This window comes from Mytilus galloprovincialis, chromosome 5 (assembly GCF_965363235.1).
Source record: "Mytilus galloprovincialis chromosome 5, xbMytGall1.hap1.1, whole genome shotgun sequence".
Taxonomy (NCBI): Eukaryota; Metazoa; Mollusca; class Bivalvia; order Mytilida; family Mytilidae; genus Mytilus; species Mytilus galloprovincialis.
This window is the reverse complement of record NC_134842.1, coordinates 23,216,786-23,239,847: the sequence shown is the minus strand read 5'-3', so window position 1 is coordinate 23,239,847 and position 23,062 is coordinate 23,216,786. Positions and strand designations below refer to the sequence as shown.

The 23,062-nt window shown below is 31.9% G+C and overlaps 2 protein-coding genes across 3 annotated transcripts in view; one reads left to right on the top strand and one right to left on the bottom strand.

The window, feature by feature from the left end:
- LOC143074397 (uncharacterized) overlaps window positions 1-1,765 on the top strand; it is a 50,296-nt gene extending 48,531 nt beyond the window's left edge. The window contains exons 14-15 of the mRNA XM_076249876.1: window positions 691-794; window positions 1,481-1,765. Of these exons, the coding sequence (XP_076105991.1) occupies window positions 691-794; window positions 1,481-1,591 (215 nt within the window). The 3' untranslated portion in view covers window positions 1,592-1,765. The remainder of the gene's footprint in view (window positions 1-690; window positions 795-1,480) is intronic.
- A 12,107-nt stretch (window positions 1,766-13,872) lies between these two features.
- Window positions 13,873-23,058, bottom strand: LOC143075432 (uncharacterized). Of its 2 annotated transcripts, none has more exons than XM_076250836.1 (6): window positions 22,921-23,058; window positions 19,230-19,403; window positions 18,336-18,441; window positions 16,965-17,060; window positions 16,626-16,688; window positions 13,873-14,169 (listed from the first exon to the last, which is right to left on the bottom strand). In XM_076250836.1, the coding sequence occupies exons 2-6, from the start codon at window positions 19,328-19,330 to the stop codon at window positions 13,888-13,890; spliced, it is 648 nt and encodes a 215-aa protein (XP_076106951.1). In that variant the 5' UTR covers window positions 19,331-19,403; window positions 22,921-23,058; the 3' UTR covers window positions 13,873-13,887. The 2 variants fall into 2 exon arrangements, with proteins under 2 accessions (XP_076106951.1, XP_076106952.1); XM_076250837.1 differs by lacking the exon at window positions 22,921-23,058 and adding an exon at window positions 22,746-22,877.
- Between the last annotated feature and the right edge of the window lie 4 nt (window positions 23,059-23,062).

The window sequence follows — 23,062 nt, the reverse complement described above, 5'->3', positions numbered from 1 at the left end:
TTTATCATGCTTAAAATGGTACCTGAGTCAAAACCTGACCTACAGGTAGCATATTTACAATGAACACATAAATCCATTGACTCAGTATATGATTATTAATTCAGTTTAGTAAAATAACAAAGCTACAACAGCCACCACACATCTTTCGACAAAAGAACATTATGCAACCAATTTTAGAAGTTCTAGTCAAAGTCAAGTTTTCAAAAAGTATTTATTTGTGAATTAAACAAACTTGACCGAAGATTCGTATCATTGTGCTGAAGTTCACAAGGATAAATGGATGTTAACACTCATTTAAATGTGGTGTATTGTGTTACAAAAATTGTACCTATATGCTAAAGTCAAATTAATGAATAAGCAACTGAATTTTCTGAATAAAAACTGTTACATATGAATTTTAAACAAGAAGGCAAGTTATAGATCACAAGTCGTAACAATTGTAATATTGACTCTCTGCTGAAAAATTTGAACAAACTAAATAATTATGTTGACGATAAAAAAAAATCCGTCACTTTGATATCATCTTTTGCGTATTTGTTGTCGGTATCAGAGTTGTTTTTCGGACTATCGGATTTATTTTCTAACATAAAAGAAACTTATATTTACAAATAAGATACAAAACACTGTTTATTTTAATGTTGAAATACTGTTCAATGTTTACTCATAAATATACAATATACAATATTTTAGGAAGAAGTGATGAAATAGTCAAGGGATCATGGGTAATTGGTGCTTTACTCTCTGTGATATGTGAGGCTGGCCATTACACGACATTTAAGGAGATGATGAAAATGGTATAAAATAATAATGTTTCTAATATAACAAACATGCAGAGCAGAGACCTAACTTGGATCTATGACTATAAATAAGTTTCATTATTTACTTTTTCCATCGGTACATCATTTTTTTCTGCATAAATATATATGGGTGGTTCAATCTTGTATGTAAAGGTTGGACAGTTCATATTGTTCAACATACAATAAATGTGGGTATTTCTTGTTTCTGACTTATATAACATATTCATATTATGTATACATAATTTTAATATAAAACGGTTTAAAGGGTTGTGTACCATTAAGTGGGGGTTGAAAACGAAAAATAACAAAAATACCGAATCTTAAAGAAATTTTAGACGGAATGACCATTATCAAATGTCAAAATCAAAATTTCAAACAGATAAAACGAATGGGAAATAAAAGTTTATTGCTAGCTTGGTACAAGCATTCAAATGGACCAATTGCTGCGATTTTCTTTCAAGGATAAGTTTTGTGGTTAAAATAATGAAGAAATAAGATCACATGCTCTCTCATGTCAAAGTTTCAAACTTAAGAAATCTTTTTGTACTTTGATATTAAATGTGTATTGCATTTCAATTGATCATGCATCATGCATTTAAAAAATAGCCAATATTTGAATTTGGAAAAACATTGACAAACGTCTAAATTGCTAATTTCTAAGTTGTTTAAATTGTATTGTATAGGTAGAGATAATGGTAACAGAAGCTATCATCCCTGAAGGACGACCGGAACCCAAAATTGAAATAAACGATTGTCTAACAAAAGATTTCTATCTGCTTCCACCATCATCTTGATCATTCTGTGTTAGCTGCTCTGACCTTTATCGATATTAAGTTTGAATTAATTTTATTAATGTAATAATTTTTGTATTGCATTTCTGCTGTAACAGTATATATTAAGGTTAATGCGTTTAGTTTAGTATCCCTTTTGTTAACTTACTTCATTTATACATGTTTACAACCTCTGAATGTCATATTTTGTATTCTTAAGGGTGTATCAGAAAGTAATAAACTGACAAACCAAATCTTTGAATCCATGAACACGATGAAGTAATATAGAAAAGGATCTAAGTAAATTTGGGTAACAAATTCATGAAATTATAGTTTATCGGTAATACTAAGATAACGGTCATTAAAATCAAAGAAACACCACTGCATACAATTATATATATATACACTTCAAGAAGAAGCCAACAGAAACTCATCGTTCTAAAATTAAAAACAAAATTTTATCGTTTGAGAAGACGAAAATCAGGAGTTTACCAATGAATTATACAGTGTGAAAAAAGAGTCAACCTTATATGTTCATATTTGCTGTATCGTTGGTCCGCCGTATAATTAGAGAATTGGGGTATTTCAAGCAAAACCATCACCGCCTTAACGGTAAAAATAGTAAAAATTATTAATATTTAAAAATTTTAAAAAAATTAATGAGGACCTGAACTGAGTATGCATTACGTGTAATGCATAACATTGCACGACAACATTAATTGTTAGTGAAGGAACGCAATTGTTGTCGATAAGAATACATACCTCTCGATCTACTGTATGACGAAATGATTTTTTTGTGTCTTTAAGCAAATCACTTATTCTAAAGATATTAACGAAGTTTTATACACTAAACCCATTGGATTTGAACTGATACATATTTTGTCTCTAACACAAGATGTTTTATTGGTTTTCAGCTAGCTTTTAATACATGCAAGGAGTCATAGTTCGTCACGTTGTTCTTTCTTTTGTTTTTATTGTTTCGTTTGCCTTGTATCAATCTGATGATTACAGACGTTTTCTTCTGATTTTTATAGTCCGTTTAATGGTTTCCTCATATCACATCTCCTAATTACACATATATGTTGTTTATATACCTGTCCTTTTGAAATACCAAATTGAATATACATTGACAATGTGAATTTAATTTGTAAATAAAAAAGACAACACTGTTCATGTCTTTCACCTTTATAGTGTATCGGCGCATAGTAAACAAATGTTTCATGTATCTATTTTATTTCAATAAAGTTTATCAGATAACACGTCCAAATAAAAAAAAAATGGCACATAATTTGTTTTGAGGTAGTCTACAGGGATTGAGTTAACACATTACACTTACTTTATGCTAATCCACAACTTGGAATCCGTTATTTGGTGCGACAGACTGTTTGAGTTATTTCATGTGCACCTCGGCCAAAGTTAATGTACATCCATATAGTTTTGTTAATATTGCTAAATGAGATTTCTGAATGTTTATTATATTGTTATTGTATATATAAAAGCTTTTCGTATTCATAAATATTTAGACTGTATACAATTAACATCATTATTGCTTTGTTATGTGCCAAGTGGTAAACACGAAAAGAATTAATTAAATGTTTGTGTTTTAGCGAGTACTGACCTTGTGGGGAATGTACAAGAAGGCATATTTTACTGGTAATTAGTAACGATTAAGTAAGAATCTCAACTTGACGGCGTTTAGTTGTTTTTGAAGTAATGTCAAAGTATTGATATGATATTTTTTTAAATTATAGAAGGAAGTTGATTTCAATATTGAATGTTTGCACTAAAGGAATCCATGTCCACACCGACGCAAAGATTTTTGTAAGAGGAGATAACTCTTCACTAGACACCACATTACGTAGAAGTTTACAATTATAGGTCACCGTAAGTCCTTCAATAATATGCAAAACCACACCTGCATATAGAAACCTATAAAAGCCCCCAAAATGAAGTATAAAACAATTCAAAGGAGGAAACTATTGGCCTGAAACAATAATTTAAACATAATTAGGGCACACAGCAAACAATTATAACGATTACCACTGAATTGCAGTTGTTATCATTAGTTTGATGTGTCTGTGCTTTTGATTGTGCCATTTGATTAGGGGCTTTCTGTTTTTAATTTTAATCGGGAATTCGGTATATTTGTGACTTTGCTTTATTTAGATATAATTGATTTATTTCATCAATTGCGTCGAATTAATAGCAAAAGACAACATGCACCCCCGAAACTATGCAACAAACAAAGACCCTTGTTTCTATTTCATTTTTTTTGGGGGGGTGGGGGGGGGGGGGTTATCTTTTGATAGTCTCCATATAAAGAATGAAAAATAAGAACAGCTAGAACATGTGGAAAGTTGACACTATTGGAATCAATTGTTGTTTAATGTAATTTCGTTTCTTTAGTTTAGGATTCAATTTAGACCAATGGAAGAGATCTGCATCTTCTAAAACTAAACATTCAATTAAAGTTGATAGTTAATTATCTAAAATTCAACTAGTTGAATTCTGTCATTTAACAACAACTACAATTATTTTTGAAATCTTAATAGTGTACGACTGCACTGCAGGCTAGGGCCATTTTCCATTTTTTGTGACAGTACTCTTAAGATTTTAATTTTTTTTCTTAAGAAAGTTAGGACTGAAAAATCTATATAATTTTAAATTTCCATTGATAAAGTTCCCAGTTACATCTCTCATCACACGGATACAGGTACTAATAAAAATAACAATATGATTGATGTAAACTGTGTGAAGCTTGTTTCCAAATCCTACATTTTGAAATATTTGTAAAATTTCATGAATAAATAGGTTTAAACTACAAAATGCAACATTTGTAAATTTTTTTGTTACAATTACAATGATTGTGTTGGTACACAAAATTTAGTTTTAATGGAAGACTACTTATCATATACTAAATGTCACATTTTAAGTGTTTATTTTAGTGGATAGCTCATAAATTGAGGTGCTCCTGAATTGGAGGAAGATTCTCAAAACAGAGTTTTACAGGAAAAAAAGTGAAAAGATCGTTTCTCTCCCCGATCTCATGTAGTCCCTCGGACTTCCTGTTTACTTTGGAAGTTGTTGACCTACAAATTAAAGTATTGCATGTTGATATTTGAATCATCTACAGCAAACATCATTATGTTTAAATTTAACAAATACTTAATAAGTGCACAATCTTTGAGAATGATTTAAATAACCAGTGAAGGATATCCCTGCTGATGCGAAGTGTGGCATTCCAACAATGACGTCACTATAAAATATAATGTAGGTTGGAATATTTAGAATATCTCGTCATACTGATTTTTCCGGATTGTAAAAGAAACGTAAATAGTGTAAAGGAGACCTCAATATACAATAATTTCGAGAGAAACAGAAGGGAAATGTGTAAAAAAGTGTTTAAAGTCAATTTATTCATTTGTGTCTCCCCATCTCATCATTCTCAGTAAGATTTGTTGGGGGGTTTTCCACACTATAAAAACAAAATGAATGATGTGAGGGAATGTCACTCTGGTCAATCCCATTAGGGATTGACGGCTTGATGCCGTCTTCCCCAAAAACTGTGGTACATAGTGGTACCTTATTTTAAAAAATCTGATTATACATCCGACAACAAAAATAAATAATTTAATAGAAGAAATTTCTTAAGTATCAGAAGCGAAAATATTTCAAGCGAATCAATATTTTTGCTGGTAGGGTAAGCAGATCCTGCTCCACATGTGGCATCCGTCGTGTTGTTCATGTTATTACAAACCCGATAAATATATAGTTTAATTAGGTAGGTCACTAAAAAGGGGAGGTGATTGTAGTTACGACGTAAGGAACAGATCCGATATCATCTGAGTAATGGTAATTCCAAAACTGTCAACCAATTCATGATGGCGTCCGTAAAAATGTGTTACCAAATGTCACTTTACCTTCTGTTTTGTTTATATCTGGCAAAAATATTGTTAAACAGCTTTGTCGGTCCGTCACCTCATTGATCTCAGAAATATTATAATGAGAGCATTTTGAATGGATTGTCGAAGTCAGTAGAGATAATCTCCTCCGCCTCTTGTTTGCAATTAAGTTTTTTTATTTGTTATTGCCGATCCACATTCTTTCTGATGTACTGAATTGGAATGAATTTAAATGCACATTAGCAACTTTACATAAAATACCATGTATCAACATTTCTTTACATCGTCTGTCTATCTTCTTTCTGTTTAATTTTTGTTAAAAATCATCGACACAAGACTTATTAAAGTCCGAGGCTCTTGATTTGGAACTGGCGCAAAAATGCGGCCGCGTTGGACATGTTAGAAAATGTAGAAAAAACAAACACTCGGGGATACGCACAGTAAAACTCCGCTTAAAATAAGTCCGACTCTGATGTTAGAATAGTCAACAGAAGAAATTAAGGAAAATGTCAATGATATATAAATAAACAAAGGACTACTAACAGTTACTGACTATGCCAGCTCCAGACCTTGATTAGACTGATGGAAAGTTAATGTTTTCATCATATGAAAATCAAGTACTGCCACAAGCCCTCGATTCCGTTATGGGTATACCATCATCGAATATATGAGAACATAACCAGTAACATGACAATAACAGGTTTTAGAATAAATGTGTTTATTTCCTATGCGAAGACCCTATGAGTGAGTCAACATAAATTACAAAATATACCATCTATCATGACCTGTTAATAGTATCCTACCTAAATACCATCTGAACAGGTCTGCTTAAAGAATGTGTTAGCTTTTGTGAGGAATGACGACATTATTGTTCTTAGTGTGGAATATTTACATTAAAGATTGGATGTGAAATACCTGAACGTATAAGATGTCTGCATGTTGACTTATATTATTGTTCTTGTACCGATGATAAGATCTAGATGTTTGGACTGATTTTTTATATTTAAAACCCTGGTGTAATAACTTTTCAGTTATACAGAGATTTTTTTCGTTAAAATCAAATACGTTGAGACCGTAAGATGGTAACAAGGGAACGTTACTATCTAAAAATGGATAATTAAACTATAGGAAATGAAAAATCATGTCTCTTATCGTAAAAATTAGTTTAAAGCTTCCAGATTAAGATATAGATATGAAGATCCAGGAAAGGACAGTGCTCTTTGTTTGAATTAGCTACGTTAATGTACATACTAAAGTAGTTATTATTGCGAGTAAAAAATATTATCCAACAAGAGGCTGTCACAACGACAGCAAACCGGATTTATTAACATTTATTTGTGTCCTGGCAATATCACAAGAACCATTACTGATGAATGGTGAAAGTGAAAATCGTCAATATCAAATTTGACCTCCATTTTGTCATCAGTATCAACATATTAAAATTTGAAAAGCTTAGATTGAATGGTTCATGAGTAAATGCAATAAAGTGAATGGAAACGCCATTTTACGATCTTTCAAGAACCATAACTCCTGAACGGTAAAAGTAAAAATCGTCATTATTGAACTTGACCTCTATTTTGTCATCAGTAACAACATATAAAAATTTCAAAAGCTTTGGTTGAATGGTTCATGAGAATATGCACGGACACGACTGGAAACACCATTTTTCAATCTTTCAAGAACCATAACTCCTGAACGGTAAAAGTCAAAATCGTCATTATTGAACTTGACCTCCATTTTGTCATCAGTAACAACATATTAAAATTTGGAAAGCTTTGGTAGAACAGTTCATGTATAAATGCACGGACACGACTGGAAAAACTATTTTTCAATCTTTCAAGAACCATAACTCCTGAACGGTAAATGTCAAAGTCGCCATTATTGAGCTTGACCTTCATTTAGTTGTCAGTAACAACATATTAAAATTTTAAAAGCTTTAGTTGAACGGTTCATGAGTTAATGCACGGACAACATTTGATTGCCGGCCGCCCGCCGTACATCCCCAAATCAATAACCGACATTTTTGTCACAAAAATCCGGTTAAAAATCTAAAAGTGTTATTAAATGTGTGTCAGATATTGCTTCGATGGGTCTTTGGATTGATGATTTTAGTAAAACATTGAATAAGAATCGATACTTTGAAAAGGGTCCGTGTAACACTTATCAATTCAAAGTTTTAAAAAGTTTTAAAATTTTAGATTTTTGGAATTTTGATCAAAGTTTCAAAATATCAAAATTCCAAATTGTGTAAAAGTTTTGAAATTTTGAAATTTTCACCAAATAATCAAAATATTAAAATTGTAAATATCGTTTATAAATTTGATAGTTTAGAAATTTGATCAAACTTTTAAAATACTAAACATAACGTGCAATTTTGATTATTTCACTTTTTGAAAGTTTGATTTTTTAGATTTTTGATTAAAATATCAAAAATAGAAAAGGGGCGAAAAGAGGGGTACCTGTAAACACTGCTCTGATTCTTAGTTTGGAATAAACAGCTCGAAATATATAAAACAAAATAAACAATTAAAAGAAGAAGTCGGGTTTAAAAAAAAACATAGATATCACCTGGGATAACAGTATCTTGATATTTTAAGCTTGTGCATCTATTATAAAAAGAGTCAAATCTATTTAAACCGGCATTAAATAAATTGATTTAAATATTTGATAGAAAGATAGCGTTTGAGATAAAAAAAAAAAAAAAATTAATAATAAAAAAATAACAGCTATTTGGTGTTCCCAGTGCCAAAACTTTAGAGGTAACAGTGAACCTACTCGCAGTAGGCAAAATAGTATTATTCGCCTGTTTGACGTTCCTGATGAAGGTAGATCCAGAAAAGCACTACAGCCGCATGCAACTTTAACTCTTTGTTTTGTTTTTATTGATTGCGTGACGATAATATATTGGCTTTTATGATTGATTTCAGTTCCAAGTAATGATACGGAAGGAATACTTAATTTATGGTGTCACAATGAACGGTGTGCTAGGCGGGCTTTAGCAGGCCCCTAATTGAAAACAGTGTACAGGGTTGCGTAGATATTGATAGCAGCTACATAGCGCTGCTACGGTATTGAACACGACCCGGCTTCAGTAATGGTTCAGTGATGGTTCAGTGATAATACACGTCATACTAACTTAACTCCGAAATATAACAATGAACTAAAATTAAAATTATACAAAACTTATAAGATCAGAGGCTCCTAAATTGAGACAGACGCACAAACGCGCCGGGATAAACATGTTCAATGAGATCACAACCCTTCCCCTATATATACAAATGGAAAAAAGTATTGCAACACCTTGATTTTTTAAAATTTGAAAAATCAGCCTCTTTTTCTTGATGAAATATAATAAAATATTTGTATAATATTATTAAAACATAGTTTATGATAACATTGGCATTGAAACGAACAAAAAATGTTTGAAAACAAATTATTTATATAACCACAATTTTAATAACAAAATGAAGTGTTTTTTGTACAAAAAAATGCATTTTACAACTTTTACTGTAGTCGAACTTTACAATGTCAGACATTTCAAAATTAATCTTCAGATGACTGTTCACATGATGTTTAATCGTTATACGCCAAAGAATTAGTACTTTGTGCGCAGCCTCCATTCAAACGGATAACCGCATCTAAACGTTTTCTGATTCCTGCCAAAAATCGACTAATTTGATGCTAAGGTAGCAGCAACCATTTCTGATGAAGGGCATTGTTTATTTCATGATGTGTTTGAACTGGGGTGTCCTTTCGCGCACGTTCCGCCCAATAGTGTCCCATATATGCTCGATATGGTTCAAATCCGGGCTACGATCCGTCCAAGGAAGATGAACCGAATTCCATTGGAACAATGGATCTTCCTCCACGATGTTAATTTTCAACTTTAGCGAGCTCTGCACTACATTGGATACGGAAAACTGTGTCTGTTCGTAAGCAAAGGTCTCCGAAATGGTCTTATCGCACGATAACCAGTAGCGATGAGTCGATCTCGAACAGTTCTTGTTAAAAGGCTCCTGTATGCCCACCACTCTCTTTTTAGGATTGTATTGTATGCAATGGGTTTCCTTCTGACCAACCTTCATTATGCTTGATTTTCCCTAGCAAATGGTATAGGTGGTCTTCTTTATCTCGGAAGGTCTTTAACATCGTTTAGTGCCTTATTTTTATTCTCAAAACGACTTATAGTGGAATGGTGATGACCAAAAATACGTGCAGTTGTTTCAGCAACATCCCTGCTTCTCTCATGCTGATAATCTGCCATCTTGCTGCAGTTTAGTGTTGTCGAGGACCCATTACAAGGTGTCAATCACATAACTTTAAAAACTTGGTTATTTAAAGTGTTGAAAACAATGAGGATGAAAACATCTGTTTTGCTGTTTACGGGTACAGTAGCTGCATGTGCAGATAAAAAGTTATCGAGTCGATATTTATTGATTAAACTCAGGTGATACTTAAATAATGTTTAATTAGTTCTATTTTACCAAATTATATCACAAAAAAATAAAAAGTGTTTTTTTAATTTCAATTTCAATTTGGTGTTGCAATACTTTTTTCCATGTGTATACATCTTGCCAATGTAGAATCAAAGTGATGGAAATCACTCATGGAAAGATTAGAAGAGTAGTTTGAATTATTTCATATTAAAGTATGGTGGGGGAAAATGAACATTTATAAAGCACTATTGCTGAATATTGCATTTACAGCAGGTCTTTAGAAGGAAACTTGCTTTTCCAGTATGAGGATAAAATGAGCTCAAATTAAATAATATGGGTCTCTTAATTTGCACAATTTTATTTAAACTGAAGTTTATATCTTATCGAAATTATGTTGCCGGTTCTGAACATGTTTCAAAATAACAAAAAATGCAAAAATTCTTCTGGTAAATGTTACTAACTATCCGTGTAAGACATAAATCTGGACCAACAGCTTAAAACTTTAAACTGTGAACAAAAAAAATTGAAAAATGTTTTTTTGGGGCATTTTGTAAGTTGAAACATAGGTTATATGGCATTGAAGATTAAAAGTTTTAGAGTGCATTTTGATCAATTTTTAAAGTATTTTTCAACACAGGGCATTGAAAATGTACTTTTTCAACGTAAACCAATTAAAAAACTTATCTATACTATTAAACGAGAAGACCTCATTTTGGGTGTCGCTTCTCCTCCTTCCACAATAAATTAATCATCATGCCTCTGTGTCCTATAGGTAACATGTATAGTCGCATTTGTCATCCATTCTTATGATCATTCAGTTTGGGTTATTTTGGGATAAAAACGAAAAAGAATGCGTCCGGATATTTTCCCGTCATTGGACAAAACTTTAAGTCAGATTAGTCTTCCGGTTTGTGTTTTTCTGTACTTTGAACATACAAAGACTATGAATAAAGTATATAAATTTGCTTTGTGCTATCATTTTGAGTTCTAGCATGTATCATCCTTGCTTAACGTGTTTCAGTTTGGGTTATTTAGGTAGGAAAACGAAAATGAATAATATTTGCTATTTACTATCAATTAGTTTACAGTGGCAGATCCAGAACATGAGGGAGGGGGCGCTGACTGATCTAAACGGGGGGGGGGGGGGGGGGGGGGCGTTCCTCTCATGCTTCAGTGATTTCCCATATAATCAACAATTTTTTTTCAACGAAATGGGGGCAGGGTCCCAGCCAACCCCCCCCCCCCCTTGGGATCCGCTTATGGATTAATATCAACGGCGGTCACTGCGGATATATTTCTGTATACTTACATACATTTATTTACTATGAATAACTGTTTTTGTTACAAAAACAGAAGGTATAAAAATCGGGGTATTTGGAAAATAGGTGGAAGGCAAAAAAAAATGTGCCCAGTCACTAAGTACCTTTGACTTTTGATACCTCTCCTGAAATTCTTCAGTCAGTATATTTTTTTTTACAGTTTACATACGCTCTATTTCCCCGCGATTTCGCGGGTGTGTTCTAGTCTTAATGAAATGTGGATTCTTTCTTGATTGCAAAAATATATATTCACTTCTAATAAAAATTCAAATGACTAAAATAGACATAATGATTGACGGGAAATAAACTAATAAACAATGGTTTGTTATAATTAAAAGTTTTAAAAGTTTTAAACTGTTTCAAGCCAATTCCTGATGAAAAAAAAAGTGTACTAATTTAATTGTTGATTAATTACTAACAGATGATTATTGGAAATTTATCAAGTAAATTATAGGCCTTACTTAAATACCTTTTATTTATTCATATTTATATTCATATTTCATTGTTTTTAAGATCTTGTTAATCCATTAGTCATTTATCTTTCAGATATATTTTACAGAATCACTTTATGTAATGTAGATTAAAAGTAATTGGCAATAAATAAATCTATCATCCTTATAAATATCAAACATCTAATATATACATTTGTGTATTCAATTATGAGGTCAAATACTTGTGTATTAACAATTACATGTGTATTAAGTGGTCTGTTTAATTATATAAGACTGAGGTTGATAGGTAATTTGGTCAATTTGATTGGCAGTTTAGGAGGTGGGGCATTGTAATGAAAGGTCCACATTGTCTCTGATTGTTTAGTGATAATGACAGTTGTCAATCATATTAGTTGAAATAATACCCAGTTACCTAATCAAAATGTTTTTAAAAAGCCTGCAAATCAACACACCTTAATGACATACATTCTTGAATGAACTGCTCCAATAATATACCCAGGTTTTTTTCAGTTTATATGTGTATTATGTGCACATACATAAAACCATAGGGAACTATATTTCAGTGTGAATACATTTAGTAACAGTAGCTAACCTGTCCTGTTGTTAGGGAGGCCGGTGCCTAAGTAAAGATTTAGAACAAGTTCTAATCTTTCCAAAAATCAAACACACAGAAATACACACAGTTAAACGCACTTTAAAATAAATCCAAGTCCCATGTCAGAAAAGGAAACAAAAGAAAAAAATTAAAATGACCATTATAATAAATTAACAAAGGACTACTATATATAAAGCTAGCAGTTACTGACAAATGCCAGCTCCATACCCCAATTAAACTAATTTAAAATTAATAACTTCATCATATGAATAACAGGCACAATCCCTCCCTGTTGGATTTATTGCTTATTTGTTCCTGAACACTCATGAAATATTTGTCACTGGCAACCAAAAATGGATAATTTAAAATAGATTGTTCCTGAACATTTGATAAATTTAAGTTATTTGTAAACAAAATATTAAATAAATATATTTGATAGATATGTAAAAGAGGACTTATAAATAATTTATAAATAAACAGCTTGTTTTTATCTTTTAAAACAAAAAAGTTGTGCATTTCTGTCAGGAGGAAAAATACGTCTCCAAATCCGAATTTCGAGCAAAGATCTGAAATTTCGATCTCGTCTTACTCAAAAAGTAGCACATGAAGGGATATTTTTTTATTTCATATTTGATTTAGGCAGGTAAAAATAGCCTACATATCTTCAAGGAAGAAACTCACCGTCAGAAACAAACTGTTTAGGGATATGCCCTTCAAAATACACAAGCCGTAACAAATACGGAACAATGATATCCCTTCATACAAAAAAAAAATCCATTTCCTTTTATTTGCTATTTGAAAACAGTGGTTGGTCCTTTAGGGTCCCTAATATATATAATATGGTAAATGCGTATACTTTGTACAAGCATCAGTCCAAACGTTGTCTAAGGGAGCAACACTTTAACTTCAAAATTGGGGATATGGTTGTTTTGTCGAAGTGAAGAAGAAAAAACCGAGCCGTGCGATAAAAATGAATTCTCTTTTTTGAGAAATATTTATTTTCTCATCCAATTTTTCACCTGTTACAACTGCCTGTCTGTGGTTTTATGTTTTACATTTACTTTTAAGTATCAGTATGTTTTCATTTCATTTTGTTTCGTTTCGATCCGTTTATTTCGTTTTGCAGTTTACAAGTACCCCTCTTTTCGCCCCTTTTCTATATTTGATATTTTAATCCAAAATTTAAAAAATCAAACTTTCAAAAAGTGAAATAATCAAAATTGCACGTTAGGTTTAGTATTTTTAAAGTTTGATCAAATTTCGAATTTTGATATTTTGAAACTTTGATCAAAATTCCAAAAATCTAAAATTTTAAAACTTTTTAAAACTTTGAATTGATAAGTGTTACAAGGACCGAAAAGATACCTTGAGCCCGAATGTCTTTGACCGACTCGCAATTGGAATCGCTGCTAAACGCACAAATACAATCGGCACATTAAATAAATAATTATTATCATCCAGTCACTCTGATAACATAGTGATAACAAGCAACCAACTGTTATACTATCAAGAGGGCTTTTATAAATATTATCATTTTTTTCTTTTAAATACATAAATAAATTAATAATTTACATTATATTGAGTAATTTAAAATTTCACATTCAAAGACATTTCTACTAGGAGTCTGTGACAATTTCAGGAATATCCTTTTCATCACCTCCATGTGGACTCACAGTTGCATGGCCCATGATATCACCTTCTTGGTGAATAACAACTTCTCCAAAGTGAGGTGTATTTGGTTGAGTATTGGTGTTATGTTGTTCACTGTTTTGCAATAATGGCGGATCATTCAAATGGTTGATCTTTTGTTCTGAAATAGCTAAATCAGTGTAATGTTTGATCAGTTCCAGTCTTGCTTTGTTTAATTTGTTGTCGTAGAAAGGCACCCAAAAGAACACCTGCAAAAGAGAGAGAGCAGCATTATTTACACATCGTTGAGCCAACCTTCAGTGGCGGATCCAGAATTTTTCATAAGGGGAGTCCTCAGACTACCATGAGAGGGGGCATATTCAAGTAATTCCCTAGATAATCAACCAAATGTTTTCCACAAAAGGAAGGCAGTGGCCGCTCTGTCCCCTAAATCTGCCTCTGACCTTTATAATTTGAGACACAGGATTCGACCGTAACTAAAATCTTTGAATTAATACAAGCTTAATCATTAATAAGAAGTTTATATTTCAATGGTTACATAGTTAACTTAATACGTCATTGATCGATACAACATATTTATAAACAAACGACACTGACGCACCAGATGTTTCAATGGGATATTTCTGACAACGTAAGTATATACAAAGTTACAGATACAATAACTATTTAATTTGTGAAAATCGACCAAATTTTGAAAGTCGTATTAATAAGATCTGAGAGATTTCAAAATTAGGTCCACAAGTGATCTTTTGAGAGATTAAAACTTAATTTACGATATGAGATAAACTAGAAGAAGGATAACACCAGACATACCGACCAAGGTTGGTGAAAAAGGATGGTCTTGTTCATCCTGTATTATGGTTTATGTCTTATAGGGTTTCTTTAAAAGGCTATACAAATTTCATATAATTCACAATTTAAATATCAATTTTCGGTTAAAATAAAAGGTATGTATTTCTTATACTTGTAATAAGAAACGTTTACATCATTTAGTCTCTCGTTGAAATAGTCTCATTGACAGTCAAACCACATCTCATTTTTATAAGTATTATTGACAATGACAATGATGTCAATAACCCTTATAAAAATAAGAAGATGTGGAACCGGTATGGACGTAAACTTGTGTGAAAATCGTACGAATTCAAACGTGGATAAGTTAAGATAATAACAATGAAAAGGATAAAAGAGTGTACTCGTGTAATTTATCCCCCTTAATGCTACCATTTCTATTGAAATTATATAGCCATTTTGAGAATAAAGGGACTTTTTCAAATTAGATATATATCATCTAAGGTATGAAATTACAATGTGTGGTGACCAAACTGTTAAGCAAATACAAGAAAAGAGGAATAAAAAAGATTTCAAAGTATACGTATACTACAACAAGCAAAATATGGTAAAAGTATTAAAATGTCCAATCAGTTGGATGGAAGAGAGAAATCAACTACACATAATGATAATATAACTACCACGTATGAAAAAGATTAAGGCATTATGTCTAATTCGATAGCATTCAGAGCGTGTCGTTATGCTACAACATGGTGCCAGAAGAGTAGCGTTCACATTGCGTCTCAAAGATTACTATAGTATTAATGAATGGGTATTTTTATAATGGCCCTGTTATATGTCCAAGGTCTGTAATAATGGTCGAGGAAGTCTGTAATGGCCCGAGGCAACGCCGAGGGCCATTACAGATATCCGAGGCCATTATTACTGACCAAGGACATATAACAGGGCCATTATAAAAATACGTGGTAGTTATATTATCATTATGTGTAGTTGATTTCTCTCTTCCATCCAACTGATTGGACATTTTAATACTTTTACCATTACAGAAATACCAGGGCCATTACAGAAAAACAGGGCCATTACAGAAAAAACAGGGCCATTACAGAAAAACAGGGCCATTACAGAAAATATGTTATTTTTAATAACCAGTCATTTTTGGCAATAATGTACTTAGTTGGTTAATAAAGTATGGTTAATTTTGAATAATGCCAAACTCTCTCACCAAGTACATATGAATGCTTAAGGATACACGGTCTTAGAGGAATACCGTTCACATATAGAACAAGCCAAAATGACAAAAGATTCATTATTCGTGTAAATATCATATCGTTTTTTAGACATCCTTGCTTTTAAATATTCGGTTTTGAGCGTTCATAATGAAGGTAAATCCAGCCTGTAAAACACTTTGGACACATGAATTATAAAAAAGTTTTTTCATCATGTTTTAACTTGATAATTCTACATTGAAGTATAATATGGACAAATATACAACATATATTTTTAGCTATCAATACATTGTTTTTTAACAAACTTCTTTAATGTGTAAATAGATTAGTTGGGATATGTATGGTTTTGTTTCTATTGAAGTCATACATTAAGATTTTTTTGTTTCAGTTTGAATTTAAACTTTAAATCATAACATTTGTTTTCATATTAAAACAAAAATGACAATGATTTAGAAAATAGTTCACATCTAAAGCAGATTCTGTAATGTAAGACTGTGTGTGCTCTATGTGATTTAAGAATCCTTGCTACAACTTAATTCTAGCGATATTTGTTGTCACATGCAGCTATGCCATTATTTAGCAATAATTCATTTCAAAATATAAAAAAAAATCATTATCATAGTGTATGTGCTTGATGGTACTTTTGTATTGTGTATGCATATATAAGGTAAACATCAAAACATACTTACACAATTAAGAATAAATGCAAATGGTATGAACAATGGAAGGAAACCACTAGAAAAAGATTTGGCCTGAAAAAAAAAAGAATTTCTATTTTTTTCTAAAGTTTGGTTATTAGCATATATATATATATATATATATATATATATCTATCATACATCTGACCATTTTGTGTAGTTTGAAGTCTTCTATGTATTTGAATCTTCATAGATAATGCTCTGTATTTCAAAAAATCTACTTGTCAATATAGAAAGCACCAAGGCACCCTAACTTCGATCTTTGTAATATATATGGCAAGATAAGCTAACAAGAGAATACTGTCAATTGTGAAAATGAATTTTATATACCTCGATGCTGTCTTCTTTTATTTCAATCTCAACAACATCCAACCATTCTGCTCTGGTAAAACAAAACACACGCAGAAAATGTTTGTCTTTATTAATCTATAAAGAAAAAGTTTAATGATTTCATCAGTATTATTAATAGTGTGGCTTTCTATGTAACAATGGTAGGAGTTAAAATTTATTAGTCAAAATTGAATTATGTTGTTCATAAATGACTATTTGTGTTATGGGGTTCATACCAACATTTGAGCACTCCTAATATTGAAAATCACGATTTCTGCAAATAAAACAACGGACTCGGTTATATTAGCGGATTAAAATTTTATTTATCAATGATTTCAAATATTTTTTCATATTTCCTGTCTATCTGTGCATCAATATTTGTTTGTTTTCTAACAATATCCACTTTACTTTCCATATCCGTATACTGAAAAATCCTACGAATATGGATGGTAAACTGTTGAAAATGCATACAACGTTCGGCTGCGCCACAAAAATTCTGTAAACCCCAAATTACACCAAGATTACTAATAATATCTCAAATAAAACTTGTTGCATGGTTCTCTGTATCATTCACTTAAAAGGTATAGAAGCAAGGAATTAGGTCTATGAATTTTGTATTCGATTTACCACAGTAGATCAACAGTTACTTCCTCGCGACGTTTGTCAGGTAATATGCATTTTCCATGACAGACGGCATAATCCCTGTTTACTGTTTTTTCGTGTAACACACATTAGTTTTGGCAAAAGTTCATTAAAATTAAACTTATAATCACTAATTTTTACTACGTTCTTGCTCTTTAGAAAAAAGGGGGCCCATGCCAAAACCATCCGTGTTTTCAAGTCTTGTGTATTCAAATTATTTTTGCAAAAGAATTCCGCTCAAGTCGGTACAAGGTGGCGTCTTAAACTTGCAAGAGAGGTGAGAGCTGTTTTGCTCTGTGTTGAAGCCTCGCTGTGATTTCGAGATGAACAACAGCTATAAAAGCTTTGTTGTGTCTTTTGTTGCTGTACATGACTTGATTTGGTGTCATTGATCATAGATATATACCCTATATCCTTTGATATTCTATTGCTTATCTTTAAAGGTGATATGATTGCCAATGAGACAAATCTCCACAAGAGACAAAATGACACAGAAATTAACAGCTATTTGGCCATCGTATGGCCTTCAACAATGAGCAAAACCCATACCGCATAGTTAGCTATAAAATGCCTCGAAATCGTAAATGTAAAACGATGCAAACGAGAAACCTAATGGCATAACTAATGTACAAAAAATAAATAAAGAAAAACAAATATGTAACATAGCAACAAACGACAACCACTGAATTACAGGGTCCTGACTTGGGACTTTTATAAAATCATAATTACCTTATGTATATCATAAAATGAACCTGTATCATCTGAAGACTTGATCTGTTTAATAGCAGTAACCAATGCAGCTAGTACCTCCGTCGGGGGTTTGTCGGACTGCCATCTTAATTAACGAAAACAAATGCTTCATCAAAATTATATCAAGTCTAAATCAAACATGTGAACCCGATATGCAACGTTCAGGGACGGACCCAAGATTTTTTTTTAAGGGGTCGGAATTGTGGCGAAAAAAAGTATCGCCGAGTGGAGGGGATATTTTTTTTGGATAATTTTATGCTTAAAAGTAATATATATCCCAATCAAATGTGTGGCTTCTACCTGATGTTATTCTTAAAAGTGATATATTTTACAAAAAAAAATCAGGGTTTACCACACTGTTAATTAATTAATCATTTGCTAAGAAGAAACAAATTAATGATGAATGTGCATAGAGTCCATTGTCTTATGATCAAACATCCACTTCATACCCATTTCGCTATAATACTTGCATTTTATGTTTAGATAAAGCATAGCAGATCTTAAGGGAAATGGTTCATATGGGGGGGGGGGGGGGGGGGGGGGGGGTTGTGAAAAAACCCCAATACTATGTAATATAACATTCTTTCTACTCTTCTGAATATCCTCTTATTATGATGCACCTACATGTTTACAACACAAATCCGCCATAGATTAGGAAATTACAAAACTTGCCTTAGATTAGGGTTTAAAAAATCTGCCATAGATTTGGAATGGCATGACGTCATATTTACCATAAATTAGGATTCTGCCATAGATTTGGAACCCACCATAGATTTGTGTCCTACATACAATGTATATACTAAAGTGATTATTCACTGCAAGGTATGATTTGAACGTTTAGGCAAAAAGTCTTTACAATATTACTTAACTCACGTCACAAAATGGCTGTGTATATTTTTTATGCCTGGAATCCACATTGCAGGTCGAAGTAAAGCCTGCAGAGGCGCCTGCAACATACTGGGTAGAGTCACCATTTGTACTAAGTTTGTGTATGTGTTAGGGTTTACATCTCGAACACAAGTCGACAGTTTGATTTATTTCAGACTACTGTAAAAGAAAAGATCTTCACTGATATCGATATAAATTGTAAATACATTAAAACAACATATTTCATTTATTAGTGGAATATAACGATATTATATCTAGAGAAGTGTAGTGTATATATATCTTCTGATCATAAAGGGAGAAGTGTAGTGTATATAAATGATAATGTCAATGAAACAAAATAACCAAAACAGAAAATCGAAAATAAAAAAGGAAAAAAAAAAAACCCTATAATATTCAAACAAATATTTGAATCCATATCACAAATGGTTAAAGTCTAAGAGAAGCGAATGATTTTAAAATAGACTACCATAGATATGTTATCGTCAACATAGAAATCCGCAGACGATTGATTGATTGTGTGGTTGATTAACTTCCAGTGGCAAATATTTCATGTATGTTCAAGACAAGAGCCGCTGACAATGCTCCTTACTTGTGCATGTCAGCTAAGGTGCATTTACATGTCAAAGGTTAAACTATAATTTTATGAAAATTGAAGCTTCGACCACAGGAATAAGAGAACACACCAAGTAAGAAACATTACAATAAGAGAACAATATGTGATCATATGTGCATAACGATGATATAATTGTAAATGCGTTTTACAATTAGCCAAAATGAGACTTGACGGGTATTTCTTAAAACTTAGTTGCTTTGTAAACAACATTACCGTTGAAAACTTGGTATAAAATACCATTTTCGATTTGATTCTTGCAAATCATTAGTGGTATCATACGTAGATGAAATTTTTGAAAAATATATATATAGTCACAAACATGCAGATTTCTTGAATTTGTTGAAAGACTGCCAACAAAAGAGACTTGTTCTGTGCTTTGAAACTGCTATTGTAGAAACATCACAAAAAGGCTATCTCTGTTTTTCAATGATTTTGAAAAATGTCGAAATTAGGAATACGACGAATCCCCCTACTTCCCTTTTCAATTTTTCTGAATCCGCGATTGCTTTCATGCTGCTTTCGTTTTAGTTAAGACCGAAAGAATAAGATTGTCATGTTTCTTATTTTGGATAGTTCACATAATATTTAGGGGAATTTTGTTGTTTATTTATTTTTCTCTAGTGGACGAACAATCCAAGATTTTAAACTAAAGCACTTTTTTTCTATGTTAACATTTATTGACTAAAGTTTTTATTAACTTCATTTATCTTCGAAATTTGTTAATCAGATCATACGTTCATATGTTGGTAGGTTTTTTTTTAATTTGGTTAAACCCACTACTTTCATGCAGTCGGAATAGTCTGTGCACGTGAAAATTATAACAGTAACTTTTAATTTCAAGGTTGCACAATGTCCTACCAAATAGTTTAAAAATAAATTAGAAATGGTCAAGATATCATATATTGACATTTCAATATCCTATCTTGCAAATCAATATAGCTATAAAACTGGGATGAACTTTCTTCTTTTCGGATTGGCTTGAGAAAAAAAAACCCAGCCCTGACAACTATTACGATAGTTCTTTCCCTTCAACATGTATTTCTGTCTCCCTTTTAGTCCTGAATTGGTAGTCCGATACTGACAGTGTTGGTTTTTGTTTTATTTTTAATCAGAGCAAGGTAAATTCTGAAGCTAACAAACATCAGATTAGATTAAGCTTAACCCCCAGGAACGTGACCTTTGGACTGAAAAATGCGTGAGAAAAACATTATTGAAGGTCGTAGGGTGACATATAGTTCGATTCAATTCAAAGAATTTATTGTTTAAGCATTCAAACAAAGGGACTTGAAAAAAGGCTCAGCCTGTATAAATCCTTTCCCATACAAGATGAACAGAATAATAATTGACTATAATTACATATACGTCAATCGTGTTGATTCATACATCATTTAGTCTCACAGTGAGTCAGGGGAGGGAATTTACAAGAAATTTTATGTATGCATTCATAGTGTGTTAAATTACGTTTTTTGATTGAGTTAAGCCTTCCAATTGATATTTTATCGTGTGTTTTTCTATTTTGTGATGTTATACATGTTATACTATTGTTTCAGTAAAAGAGAGAGGTTTGGTACCATTAAAACGTTTAATCCCGCTGCAAATGTTTGCACCTGTCCTAAGTCAGAAATCTGATGTACAGTAGTTGTCGTTTGCTTATGTAATTTATACGTGTTTCTCGTTTCTCGTTTTTATTTTAATATCAATTAGACATTTGGCTGTCCCGTTTGAATGGTTTTGCACATCTAGTAATTTTGGGGCCCTTTATAGCTTATAGCCAAGGCTCCGTGTTGAAGGCCGTACATTGACCTATAATGGTTTACTTTTATAAATTTTTATTTGGATGGAGAGTTGTCTCATTGACACTCATGCCACATCTTCCTATATCTATGTTTTAATAATAAAAGGTAGCACTCTATTAAAGAGGAATCAGAGTGTTTTTATGATATTATCAGACTCACTGTGCCAAAATATTAATATATTTAAGTACAGCTATTTGATGTATCACTTACATTCAAGAAATTTACCTTGATATATATTGTAGATATAATTTATATATATTTTATGACCTATAGTTGTCAATTTCTGTGTCATTTTGTCTCTATAGTGACGAGCTGTCTCATTGGCAATCATACCACAACTAATAATTTTGATATTTAAATATTATTAAAAAATATTTATACACAAATACATGTACTTTTGAAAGATTCTATCCTGGGTCAATTTAAAATTCTGACGTTATAATGGAGGAGAAATAAAATAAGGTTCCTACTTGAATGTCTCTAAATTGGTTCTTACTTGAAAACAGTTAATATTTTTTCGTTTATGATCTCGTTTTGCAACCTATCCTTGACTTCGTAGACCCATTATATTGATTGTTGATTGCTTAACGTCCAGTGGCAAATATTACATGCATGTTCAGGACGATAGACCCATTAGATATGAGGTTATTATCTACAAGTCCATCTGTTACCATATGGTACCTGATATTGTGCTAATGTATGTCTACTTGCATAAAAATAGATTGATGCAACGCTAACTTTACTGGCAATCATTTGTGATAACGAAAAAAAAAGAGGATAGAATGGCATAAATCTAAAATAAACAATACACATTATCTATCCAAATAGTGAAGCACGCTTCGATCTCTATTAATAATTTAACATTTAGGTCGACACCTAAATAGGGGGAGGGTTTCCTAGTTCAGCATGTTCAGAGTTACATATTAACTTATGGAAAAAATGTTATGCAAGAGCGATGTAATTCGTACCTAAACAAGATGTGTGACAGATGAAATAAACCAATCATTGTTAAATTATGAAGATTAGACTGAAATAAACACACATGATATTAAAAATAATACATAAACAATGAGAAATGTCAGAAATACAAACCTATACTATAGCCACCTTGGCAACTTGAGGAGGCTCGACGGTACTGACATAAAACTGAACTCTGATTATGCATAAGCAATATTCCAAATGTAATCATTGTCAGATCTGTGCCAAACTTTGATTCATCGTCATATACATATTTTGTTTATAAACGAATTGAATGAGCGTTACTTACGTTTTTGTTTTCCTCAACTTTCAGTTTCACTTTGAATCTGCCACGCCCCCTTTGTTGAGAGAAGATAAATACAGGTTACAGAATTACTAAAGTAAATAATCAATACAACAATTGAATTTTATCTGAAACTAGAAAGGTGTCG